Source organism: Bemisia tabaci, chromosome 2 (genome assembly GCF_918797505.1).
Source record: "Bemisia tabaci chromosome 2, PGI_BMITA_v3".
In the NCBI taxonomy this organism is placed as follows: Eukaryota; Metazoa; Arthropoda; class Insecta; order Hemiptera; family Aleyrodidae; genus Bemisia; species Bemisia tabaci.
In genome coordinates this window covers 8,307,774-8,320,888 of record NC_092794.1, presented here as the reverse complement: position 1 = coordinate 8,320,888, position 13,115 = coordinate 8,307,774, and the positions used below count along the sequence as shown (strand labels likewise).

Genomic DNA, 13,115 nt, shown 5'->3' with positions numbered 1-13,115 from the left:
TTACCCATCTTTATTTAACATTCTTGTTAAAAAAACATTGCCACTTTGTCAATTAAAAAACGTAGTATGTTAGATTGGGTAAACCTTCTTTCAGCAAAAAAAGTTCAAACTGGCAGCACTGTCAAGTTTTGAACCATGCCGCTGCGTGCGAATGACGGAAGGTTGCTACAAATTTTGTCTTTTTTAGGTTTTTGAACTTTTTCTTGTGTGTAATTGTGTATAAAATCTCAATTGATTAAGTACCCTGCAGTTATTTGTGTCTATTGAAATAATAATACGTGAGTGAATTTGAAAGAAATTGGATTTTACTCGGCACCAGTATTGCCCAACTTTCCTTTACGGGCGTTTTTTCGCTGTTGATTTGTGATTTTGTTGTCAATTTATCATTTGGAACGACCATGCCTCAAGTGCGACAAGAGTATATTTTAGAAGCAATTGACCAGCTCCGTCGTCGAAAATCGCGACCAGATTTGAACCGGATTACCAATTATGTTTTCCGCCGATACTCAGCAAGTTGCAAAGACACTGCCGCTGTTCTTGAAAAACTAGTCGAAGATGAAATCGTTGTAAAGGTTGATTACAAGGGATGTACTAGTTACCGCAATGCTGCCAAATGGTCTCAGATAGCTGATTACAAAAGTAAGCAGGAGCATGAGTATGTTACCGTTCTTGTCTGCAGGACTGTGGCTGAATTAATTTTACTAGAACCCGCTTACCTCGATGGGGGGGTACCCTACGATGTCCTGGGCAAGTACGTTGCCCGTAAAGATAAACGCTTTACCAAGTCTTACTTCAATTACATTCTAGAAAATGAGATAGAGGGTGGTAGTTTAGTGAAACTACCTAATGGTAATTATTTTGTTGGTGATATGGATGCTGTCGGTAAACACAATGCTCCTGCAGAAGGAGCTGGTCTCTCACAGGAACTTCTCACTTCAATGGATGCGTCATCTTCTAGTGATCTTTCACTTGGCGACTGTAGTTCATCTAATCCGGACATGAATGATATGGTCAAGAACATCCGAGAAAGCCTTCTTGTTAGAAAACGGAGAAAGAGAAAGCAAAAAGCCGAGATAAAACATGAAGGTGATGGTGCCACAGTCAAAGAAAAGCATAAGAAAAAACAGGAGCCTGTTCTGGCAGCAACAAGTGTAGAGGAACAAAAAAATGATGGTGCCACAGTGAAAGACAAGCATAAGAAAAAACAAGAGCCTGTTCTGGCAGCAACAAGTACAGAGGAACAGAAAAATGATGGTGTCACAGTCAAAGACAAGCATAAGAAAAAACAAGAGCCTCTTCTGGCAGCTCCAAGTGTAGAGAAACAGAAAAATGATGGCCCCGTTTCAGCCAATGAAAACTTGTTAGGAAATGAAACAGCGAACAAAGTATCGAAAGGAACCAAATCAAAAGAACATGAGGCTGAAACACCAAGTGAGATGGTGTTTGATGACGAAGCTTCATTACCACCTTTACCACGCTTCAAGGCAGAGCCTCCAAGTATCCCAACTCCTGTTAACTTGGTTGAAGATGAAGAAGAGAATGTGGAAGATGATCTCACTTGTCCGAAGACAGAAGAAACAGAAGCAAAGGAGGAAGTCTCCACATCTAAGAGAGTGGATCTTGTGGACTTGAACCTAAATGGGAGGCGAAAGGTAATTTATTTTGTTTATTTAAATTATCTGTTGAAACACATGGCAAGTTTGCTTTGGCATCCTCACAGCAGGCGGATTATTGAAAGTTTAAAGCAGCCTAATAAGATATTAAAATGCAACATATTGCGCGTCAAAGATGTCTTGATGATTGTCTTGTCATGTCGTGCTGATGTAGTTTCAACCATCAGCCTGCAGGTCCTAGTTCCAGTCCTGCAGTGGTTGGTATCTGTGTAAGTCAGCACAAGCAACTCGCCTTTCCCAGTGACTTCTGGTGTGTTCAAAGTGCTGTACATTACAAGTTGTGTATTTTAAAAGAATATACCACTTGCAATTCACAGGGCTTTGGCCAAACTAATGTTCCTTTAATTTATGATCGAATGATGCTGATAAATTTGAAATCTTTTGACGAACTCAGTAATCCCCATCCCAGCCAACTAAGTATGATCAAAGTTGAGGGTGTGCACAGACATCTTGCAGTCATCATGAAAATACACCTAACAACTTGCAATAAGAGTACACTGCCGTGCTAAGAAAAAACGCCATATGGGCCTGCAGGCGTTGCAAAATTTCCTTTGATAAAACACGAATTTTCTGGTAAACTTATGAATATTTTTAATTCCGATTTTTCAGATAATTTAATTTGCAATTTTACCTATAGATTCTGAAAATTTCAAGGAAAAATACTCCTAACTTTCCTCCAAAATGAAAATTTTATTGAAGGAAATTTGGCGACTCTCGAATGTTTATACAGCGTTCTTCCTTAGTGCGGCAGCACACTTAATTTAGAATTAGAAGTTATTCATTTAAAAGAAAACATAGTAACAAAAACAAAACTTGAGCACTGAGGACAACATAAGTACTCGGAGGGATGGGGGAAGGGGTAACCCAGCAACAAAAACATTTTTAAACGGCGGGGGAAAAAATAACTAAATTAAGGAAAGGTGATAGTTGGCAATACCATGTCCGAGATGCAGAGAATAGTATACTAAAAAAAAAGAAAATTCAATATTGTATTTTAGGGGCGCCAGTGCTGGGAAGGCATCTTAAAAACAGTTTAAGAGGTCATTACTTACCTGACTCATAAGATGACTCTCATTATTGATCTCTGAATCTCTGAGTGATTTTGAAATTGGTTCATTAATTGAATTTTAATTTACTGAGCCCCTCATTCTTGTTATGATTTTTTGTCTTTTCTCAGCGTTCAAAAAAAGTCGTTTTTGATCCATCGGATAACAACCTACCCAAAGTGAAACGATGTAAAAAGGGTAAACCTCCTTCAGCTGTAAAAAGCTCACCTCCTGGAAGCAAAAACAACTCTCCCAATAAACAACCACGGAAAAATTCCTGCGATTCAATTGAAAAAGTGAAGAAATCGGATGTCAACCATTCCACATCAATTTTCCAACCAGTTTGCAGTATTTGTGATTGTACCGAAAAGGAGGTTAACGGCTCTCTAGATTCATTCATCTCTTGCACCGACTGTATAACAAAAGGTTTGCTAATTTTGTTTTATTTTCATTGTGGAGTTTTGACCCTCCTTTATTTTGCTCTTCACATAAAATCATCAGGGATTTTGTAAATAACCTGCTATTTATACAAGTATCCAATCCAGCTTTTCATTTTGAAAACTCTTTTTTGTGGTCTTCCTACTTTTGCTTGAGACTAGGAATACATTGTCAAAAATTTCTCGTACTCTTGAGGTTTTAACCTATGCAAAAAGGAATCTTACCTAGTCCCCTGCCGTTCAGCACAGTAAAATAGACTACAATAACATGCAGTGGGAAAGACGTCTAAAGCTTGCATAGATGAAGGGCATTCCTGAACGTACACTCTTAGGTAGTTCTACAAAAGCCTTGGTTCGACCATGAAAATATGTTAGAAAAATTGCTAATTATTAAAATTATTAGATGAAACATGAGCAGAGACTGATCGGGAGGTTGACCCTCGGCATATGTCCAGATGCCGCATTTGTAGGGATGCTGGATGCCCAAGTAGCCGGATATGTTAGCATATGTTGATAGCCAGGTTTCCAGGTTTACTAGAATCTCTGGCTTCAAAGGATCCCAGCATACGAGGGTGGATTGCTACATTGATATGCCGAAATGCTAATATCCACTATATATCCGCTACTAGCCGGCTACTGAGTGCACCGAGATTGGCTGCCACAGTTTGAGGAACTTCCATTGAAGCGCTCACATTAAAGGCATTGTCTCTATTGGCTGCTGCACAGGATTTCCAGGGTGATCTTCAAGCTGAATTTTGATGTTTCCAGCTCACCAGGGCTGCTCCATGATCCAGCTACTATGCTAATTCTGAGATCTGTCGGGCCTCCGTCTAGCTGACGACCTGAGTATCTCTGGATCTGTATGCTGAAAATGATATGCTGAGGAGTAAAGCCTTCGACCAACCAGCATAGCATACTATGCGCATGCCCCAAGATCCAGGAGCCTCGAGCATAGTTTAGTAGCCGGGATCCCATATCCAGGCTAGATACTTGCGGCCAGGTAGCCCCTACCAGTCCCTGAACATGAGGGAAGGACTGAGCTCTGAGGAATACCGGTTGTCTCTAATTAAAATGTAGATACTCTAGGGATTGTTTCTTGGTCACTGTGATTAAAAGAATTCAATTTTTTTCCTTCAAAACTCAAAGATCTCTTATCCTCCTTGAAACAGTCCTAAGAAGGAAAGAGTTAAACGGCAACAAATTTGAAGATCTGAAGTGTCCTCATTTCAATCCAGGACACCCTGTATGCTCATTAAGGGTCATTGAAAAATGTTGGATGTGTTGTTAATTAGATCTCAATGAGATAAACTCATTAGGGAAACCAATGAGTTGAATATTTTTATGAATGATTGTAAATATTTCAACTCTTGTTTTACTGGCTACTTTTGGTTTCTTGTTGACCATTCTAAACGAGTTAGATGCTTTCATTCTTGACCTGTGCCTACATCTTCTTATTGTATGTTTTAGTTCATCTAAAATGTTTTGAAGAAACAAAATCACCCGGGTCCTTTTGGAAAGTGAACACATCCCATTGGCAATGCTCAAACTGCAAAACATGCTCAGTTTGCGAAGACTCAGCAGAAGTGGTAACTAAAATTCTATTCAATGATTTTCCTAATATTCTCTGTCTCTATTGTTAGAGCTTGCGCTAGATAAGTTGACAAGTATTTACTCTCAGTTTGTAAGGACTGTGCTGCTACCATTCAATAGCAATCCAGGATTGACCAAAAATAATAACGCTCCCTTGTGCAGGTACATTATAATGAGCAAGGAAAGTTTCTGTATATTAGGAGTTTCAAAAAAAGGGCACATCTGTTAAAGAGTTAGATCGGACTTCAGGATTAAAGTTGGTACATATTAAACTTTATTCTCCAGCTACGTCATATATGGGGGACTAAACCGTAAAAGTAAATGACTTGGAGAGATAAAAGATTAGTCCTATTTTTTTATTGTGATCCACTTGTTCGGTGCAATGCAGTTTCAAGCAGAATTGCATTATACAGAAGAAAATAACCAGCAGGAGACTTGAAGCGTCCCGACCAGCAGAGTTTTTAATGGAGTCTAGAGTGGATTCTGCATGCTCCTTGTACTCTAAAACTCATTTACTAATCCTGTACTTGTCTCCATCTGACATGTGCAGATAGCCCTCAACTACTGATTATCAATGGCTAAACGCGTATCTCAAAATGCAAAGGTGCAAATTTCCTCTAGTATTTAATCTTTAAAATAAATACAATTCATTATCATTTCATGGGATTTTTTTTATTTTTCTTTAGCTAGTAACATTAATTCGATAAAAATTTTAAACCCCAATCTTTGCCAGTTTTCCTTAAGAGAAAATAAAAAAGGAGCGTAGATTTTCGAACAGAGGAGTTGAATCTCACATTTTCAGAATTTAGCTATCACTATATATTTTTTCAAAATTCCTCATGTAGGTAAGCTTCTTTTGTTTCAATGTGCCCAGATATCAGTGCCCTTCTTGGTATAACAGTTGTAACAATAGCACTGTAGTCAACAAGTGTGATTTCTAGCCAGGGCAAAGTTATCTGAGTTCAATATACTTCAGAGATAATTGTCTCAAAAATGGATATAAGTTAAGAGGGAAAAATGAAGCTTTCAACTCCATGAATCGCTGCAGTTTCACTTTCTTGCTCCTTTTGTTTTATTCTGCTTGGCATTACCATACAACACACTAAGTTATTAAAATAGAATTTGAGTCAGCAATCATTTACCACCCTGAGGGCTAACTGGATCCATAAGGGAAAATCATCCATGTGTGTTTAAATCATTCACAGAAATTACACAGGAATTGATGTGTCACTTTCTATCACCAACATTATGAATAATAACAGCTTTCTGGCTAATCATGGAGCATAAAAGAAATTTTTTTAATGACCCAACCTCATAGTGACCCTGAACAAAAACGGTTCCAAGTTAAGAACAGAGGACATCAAATTTAAGTTTGTTTCAGCACCAATTTAAATCCTCCTCACCTTGAAAAAGTGAAAAAGAAAACAAAAATTAATTAAAGCTAAAAGTTGATCAGACTCATTATTGCCAAGTCCATTTTTGCAATTTTTTTTTGTTTCATTTGGCTTGTATTCCTTCATAAATTCTGTTTTCAATGTTTCAGAGTTGTTGAAGTTATTAATATTGGTTTTTTGTGAACGTATGTGTGCACATATGATGCAAAATTTTACTTTCTGCTTGATTAAATTCTTATTTTTCTCTCTCTAGGATAAGCTCCTCATTTGTTATGCCTGTGATGAAGCATATCATGCAGTCTGCCACGATACAATTTCCAGCTGTAAAACTAAAATCTCAAAGGAAAATGATAAATGGATTTGTCGTGGCTGTTTTCTTGCTTCACAAATCGGTGAGTCATGTGTAAATCTATGTGAAGAGATCGTCTCAATTATCCTTAAATACACAAATCTGAAACTTTAAGTACTTCAGCAGAAAATCCTTTATGGTAGAGGAAAAGAAAAGATAATTCCCTGCAGGGAGTGACCCCCAGTCAAATCGGCAATAGATCTCCACGTGTTGTCCAGAGTATCATGCGGAATTAAAGTTCTCACATGGCCAAAAAGATGTAATGTATAGTTTTCCAAGTACTCATAATTTTGTGTGCGTAGAGTTGAGTACCATAAGCAGTAGCTTCGAGCATACAACTGTGAGTCGCTAAATGCTCATCTCACTTTCTGACTCTCAACAGCATTGCGTGCTCCAGGGTGCTACTGCCTTGTCTATGCCCTGTCCATCCACCCACTTGCCAAAAAATCAAAACTTCTCCAAAAATGTCTTATGACAATAATTTTGTGAAATGACTATTTCATTAATGTGCCAATTGATCAAGAACAACATTCAAAAGGAACTTTAATTCTAAAGTTGACAGCTCCTTCTGTGAGAGCCTAAAACTGGACCAAAAGGGCAGCATATTTTTGGAAATGGGAATGTTAAAAATAGATCATCCAGCAAATAGTGGTTACCAAGTCCATTATGTGTAAGTAATTATATTTCAAGGTTCCAGCATATGAATTTGTCAAGAGTTTTTAAGTCTTGGCGTCCAGGATCGAAAAAGACCAGGAATTCGGGGATGCATTGGTGAATGACAAATTCCAGGGAATATTAGGGAATCTATTCCAAAAATCGAGAAGCTCTTCTTCTACTGCTTGGAGATCATTTTAAAGTTTGTTATCGTGCCTGAGGCGCCATTATTAACCTCACGAATCTTCAAATCGTCAAAATAATTGAGAAGCTTTCATTGACTAGATAACATAAACATCAAAAACGCCTTTGGAATTAAAAATTCTACTGTGTGCCAAGGAATCAGCAAAAAGATTAAAAATAAAAAAATCGATATTTATATCTCGAACTCCGGAGAATTATGTAGACTCTCTAAAGAAATCCTGGGGAAGTGGGAAAAAACTTTGGTCTCATCAGGGAATGAGCACCTGAAAATCAGGCAAAAATCAGGGAATCTACATAGTCAAGAACTCTAAGATACCATGTCTTAAGTAGACAAACTAAACATAACCTAGCTTAATGCTAAAAGTGAAACATTCTTACAGCCCTCTCTTTTATACCCTGGATTCACAGATCTTCCCGTATTTTACGTGGCCTGGTCATTTGCACGAACAGGAAGTTTTTGCAGCCAGGAGGGGGAGGGGGGCTCCTATAACTCCATCAGTGTGATGTAAACGATGAACAGCCCTTAATAAAGCCGTTGTAGTCTTGTTTAAACTGTGCTTCAATCTAAATTGATATTATTTTTTCTTAATTCCTCAGCGTTGGTGGACGAAGCAATGAAAGCACGTGCAGAACGTACAGAATGTGCAGAAGAGATTCTATCAGCAAAAATTGAACCAGCTTCATTACCGCCGTCTCTTAATTGCTCTCGAGCTGACACAGACACTGAGTCAGTGGATCATAAAGAATCGGTTAATATCGAAAGTTGTTTCAACGATCCTTTTGAAGGACATCCTATTGATGAATCTATTCCCGATGCCAGCAAATGGTCTTGCGAGGACGTCTACAAATACTTCACTAAATATTTCCAACAGTCAATCGCAGAAATATTTAAACACCAGGTTTGTTTCTCTAATTTTTTCTTTTTGCTGGATCTAAATCTACCAAATGTGTTTATAGATTTCAACTAATTGAAGTAGGAATCTGATGTTATTTTTTCAAAATACTTACTTTAATGAATTTTCTTGATACTTTCCTTATTTTGTAAAACACTTGGTGTAGGATGCACTTACCTAAGATTCATACTCATCATCATGCAATCATCACTTTCAGTTTTCTTAAGCGTTATTGATCTAGAAAAAATGAATTTTCTTTCACCCACCTCCTCCTAGGTCTAAATGATACAGTGCAACATGAGTTGATGCATCTATTGCATATCACAAGTATGCGACTTCAGGAATGTTGAACCTCATTTAAAAGGTATCAGAGTTTATCGTGCCCGCAGAATATTTTAGAATTCATCTTCATTACTTCGCAGATTGATTGCATTTTTACTGAAATATTGTAATCGACCCATGCCTGCCGATCAACTTTCATTCTCTATCATTCAAATTATTCTGTCTTAATAAGTGAAACTCCATCAACAATGCACCATTTTTATAGGTAGGCAGCTTTTAATACACACTGAGAGGATGATCCTGTGATGAATGAATCCTACATTATTTTAAAGGAATATGTACCCTGATACTTCAGATAAGAAGTGTAACCATTCTTAAGTCACTTACTGTCGATATGCAACAAGTGCAGCAGCTCACAATCCAATGATGCGATGCGAAATTTGAGAGTGGCGCAGTGGGAAGATGAATCCAGAAAATCCAACTACCAAGAGTCCCTCAAAACCATTTATAAATCCCTACAGAGATCACAGAGCTGAGAATAGTTGCTTTGTAATGCATGTTAGATTTTCTTTATCTATTTTATCTATCAAGGTTCCGAATCAGTGAAATACTTTTCTACTATTGTATTATCACTAATGTACTCATTTGTATTGCGCTTCACTGATAGAACCAAGGTAGAAGAAACGAGGCATGTATTTCAACAGTAATTCATAGCACTCACCATGTACTCCAAAAGGTGGCAGTCAAATAAGTTCACAGTTGTCTCCTGCCCATCTTATTATGCTGTCTGATTATGATCAAAAGCAACACTGCCACTGTGTATAAATGCAATGGAGAATTTGCACACAAAAATTTTATTGCTTCATCTGAGAGTGCCCAATGAGCTGAGTTCACAGAATTTTTCGTAATTTTTATCTGACATGAGAAATTGGAGAAAAATAGATTTAAAAGTGAGAAAATGTGCCGCCTTATGATGTCATCTGGCGGCGTTTCCCATTTAAACACATGGATTTTAGCAGATTAGGTTATTTGGTCATATTTTCTCCAATAATTGTCCAATTTAGAAACCGACGATATTCGCATGCTCAGTTTTCCCAGGAGTATCATTTTAAAGATGAAATTTACAAAATTTCAGACACCTACAAATTCTCTATCGCTTAATGCACATCGATTGACTGCATACGAAGGTCAAAAGTAAAGAACTACCAGTGCATCTTAAACAAGTTCTACCCTCACCAACATTAAACGTAGAAACTTGACAACTGGACGGATCTTACTATAATTTGCAAGAACAGTTCTTTTGTTAAAGCTACTAACCTTTCCTATAAAGATAATTGAATAATTTGAAGTGAATTGTAAAAAGATAAATTTTAAAGCATACTGATGGCCAAAGTGCTAAGCCCTATCTCCGTTTGCACGTGCAAACGTCCTATCTAACTTTAATATTTTTTTTTTTTTTTTTTTTTTGAAGAACTAGTTGAAGTAATTTTTTGAAAACTTTACCTAAGCTATGAAGTCGCCTTGTTTCTTGTCAAAAAATTAAATATAAGCGGAAATTTTAAAACACCACAATGGAGGTACGTGGTTTTGCACTTTGGCCATCGATACGTAGCTTTGCCCCTATTCACTTCTTGTTTTATTATTTTCTTGCAGGAAATTGATGGATTGTCATTGCTCTTGATGAAGCGACACAACATATTACACGATTTTAATTTAAAGCTTGGACCGGCTCTAAAAGTTTATGGTCATGTCAGAAGACTCCAAATAAGAAGAACTGCTCCTCAACTTTTGTGGCTGTGAATTTAGTACATGGTTTGTGCATTGACACCAAATCCTGGAAGTATCATCGAAGAAAGAAAACTGTCTTTTGAATAATATTTTCAGGTAAAAATATGCATACTTTTGAGTTGTAAGCACTGAAGTTTAAACAATTTAACACCCCTGCTTCCCTTTTAGTGAAGTAAACAAGGGAGAGCTAAAGTTTTTCATCCCTGGTTTCAAAACCACATATTTTCCCTCTCTTCAGGGTGTCTACAAGTTCGGAATTTCCGGAAATAGTACTGATTTTTTAAGGGTGGTCCGGAAGTACTGAAAAAGTGAGGAAATTCTGCAAGGAGGTCTGGAATTTTTGTTAATTTGATCGCAATTTAAGCGAGAAATTCAAATTTTTGAAATTTTTCGAATTCCATCAAATGAAGGTACTGAAAAAGTACTGAAATGTTGAAGAGGTCCTGAATTTTTGGGAATGTACTGAAAAAGTACTGTAAAAGTACTGATTTTTGGTAGACACCCTGCTCTTGCAATGCAGTTGCCAGACTCACTCAAAAGTAAAATCACTTAGGAAATGGGGGGAAAAGAAATCATGCGAAAATATTTTGGCTATCACTGATTTAGGTTTAAATACTTGAATAATTTGTGTGAAGTTTTGCAATATGTGTCATTTTTCTGGAAACAGCTTATTTTCTCTGTGGTTCCAACTCTGAATTTTTCATATGGTAAAGTTGGCAGTTTTTTCCGTAGATATACTTAATAAGAAGGATCGAGAAAATTTGGAAGATAGAATTATTCGGTTTACTCTCAGTTCCTCTTGCAAGTTTAAAAATTAATCTGATTTTTCTATTTTCCTCTTGGGTTTGCCCCCCTTTTTTTGTAATCACTCCATACCTCTAACGTTTTGTTGAATTTTGTTTGTACGTTGGATGGTTATCGAAATGTTTACATGTGCCAGCTATTTTTTTGTAAATAATTATTGTATTTTAAAAATCTTTTTCTTTTTCAATAAAGAAATGATGGAATTAACTGCGTAAACGGCTTTTCATTCTGATAACTATTTCCCTCTCTTGTTTATAAAACAGGTCTCTTACTAGCGACCACTAGATGAATATTTCATGAAATTTCTTATTTTCAGGAAAATAGCATTGGAGAAAGCGAGCTAGGTGAAATTGCAGAATGTAAGAATGTAGGGAGGAAAAAAAGAGGATGGCAGCTGTTTCCAATTCATTTAAGTACACAGTGTTGTTGTGGAAAGGTGCAATATAAAGTCGATATTCCTGCCGGGTCGGAAATTCACTGTATGAAACCGGACAGTTGCACCATATGGAAACATCCGCTGTTTGATTGTAACTCAGCACAATATATAATTTACAAGACTTTTTTAATTATGGCTTTTTGTTCACAAACCACACCATTTTTTAAGAGATAAATTACCAAAATGTCTATACCCACGTTTCAATCAATGGACATGGACAGGTTCTTGCAGTTAATGGGTTCAGACATTTTCGTTTTTGATTTTTCCAAAAATGGTGTAGTCAGTAGGAAAAAACTTTCTTCCAAAGGTGTTCAAAATTATATCTTGTTTTGAATTACATTTGAACAGCGTATGTCCTTGAATGGTCCAAGGATCTAGTCTACATACACTGAATTTCTGATTTAGCAGGGATAATGCTTTTATATTGCACTTACCTACATCACAGTATACTTGAATAGATTGGAAACTACTACCACCCTCTTTTCTTCCTATAGGAATCCTTACCCTCTACAATTAAATTAATTTTTCTTTGAAAGTTTTCTGATAGTGAAATTATGAAGAAAATAATACGTATAACAGTACAAATCTCTACTGTTTAATTTGATTTCAGTTAAAAAATTGACAGCCATATTTTAACTTTAAAAAAAGGAACAATATTACAAAAAAGAGTATTTTTAAATTGGAAAATACATACTGAAAGTTCAAAGTTTACATAAGAAGAAACATAATTTAAAAATGGGTATTGTACATGGAGATCAGTTATATTAAAACTACATAAAAAAAGATTGAATGGAAATTTTTGTAAGTAAATAAGAGGAAAATACTTATTTCGAGAAAAAGTAATTTAGAAAAAATACTCTTCTGATGAGTATTCTATAAAGAGATGAACACCAATATAACGTCAAAGAGATAATACTGATTTGAAAACATCACTTGGATTGAACTTGTTCCCTTTCAACATCGAATCATATAGTATGAAAACACGCCATCTCATTTTTTTACTCGAACGTCTTTTTTGACCGATCTTGTCAAACAGTGATTATTTCTTAGTTTCATATTTCACCAGAAGAGACACGTTAGGAGCTCAGAATCATTTTCCCTTGTGAGAAAAAAGACTTGCCCAGTCGCATGATTTCAAAAAATGTTGAAGAAAGTATTACAGAGAGAAAGAGATGGCGTGTTTTCAACATGTACGATTCAATTATGAATTATAAGAGTTATGAGCTGGATCTACAATATTTTGCCGAGTGGCATGTGTCACTCCTATGCACTCAGTGATATAATAAGTGTTGAGGTGTTGGGGCATGTTCTTCTTTGATGTGTTTGAGCTAGTGCATTTCTGTGGCTTTTAATAGCACCACTCATTTATGAAAAATTAGAGGTGACTGGTGGTGGACATCCTATATATTTGAATATTAAGGGTCGACTATATCACCTGTGATCAAACTACTGATTTTGTGCTGCAAGGAGATAACTAAGAAAGTAGCATTCTATCACCTCTTGTTACCCTGAACTTCTTGTCAAATTTCGCTTGGCAGAAGGAAAAATAACAAAATATCCAGTGT

General features: G+C 36.5%; 1 protein-coding gene across 1 annotated transcript; it reads left to right on the top strand.

The window, feature by feature from the left end:
- Positions 1-86: 86 nt before the first annotated feature.
- Positions 87-11,324, top strand: LOC109032831 (L(3)mbt interactor in ovarian somatic cells). Its single transcript, XM_019045134.2, has 6 exons — positions 87-1,652; positions 2,851-3,145; positions 4,624-4,742; positions 6,394-6,532; positions 7,945-8,246; positions 10,176-11,324. Exons 1-6 carry the CDS (start codon positions 399-401, stop codon positions 10,320-10,322), a joined length of 2,256 nt encoding a protein of 751 aa, XP_018900679.2. The 5' UTR covers positions 87-398; the 3' UTR covers positions 10,323-11,324.
- Positions 11,325-13,115: the final 1,791 nt, after the last annotated feature.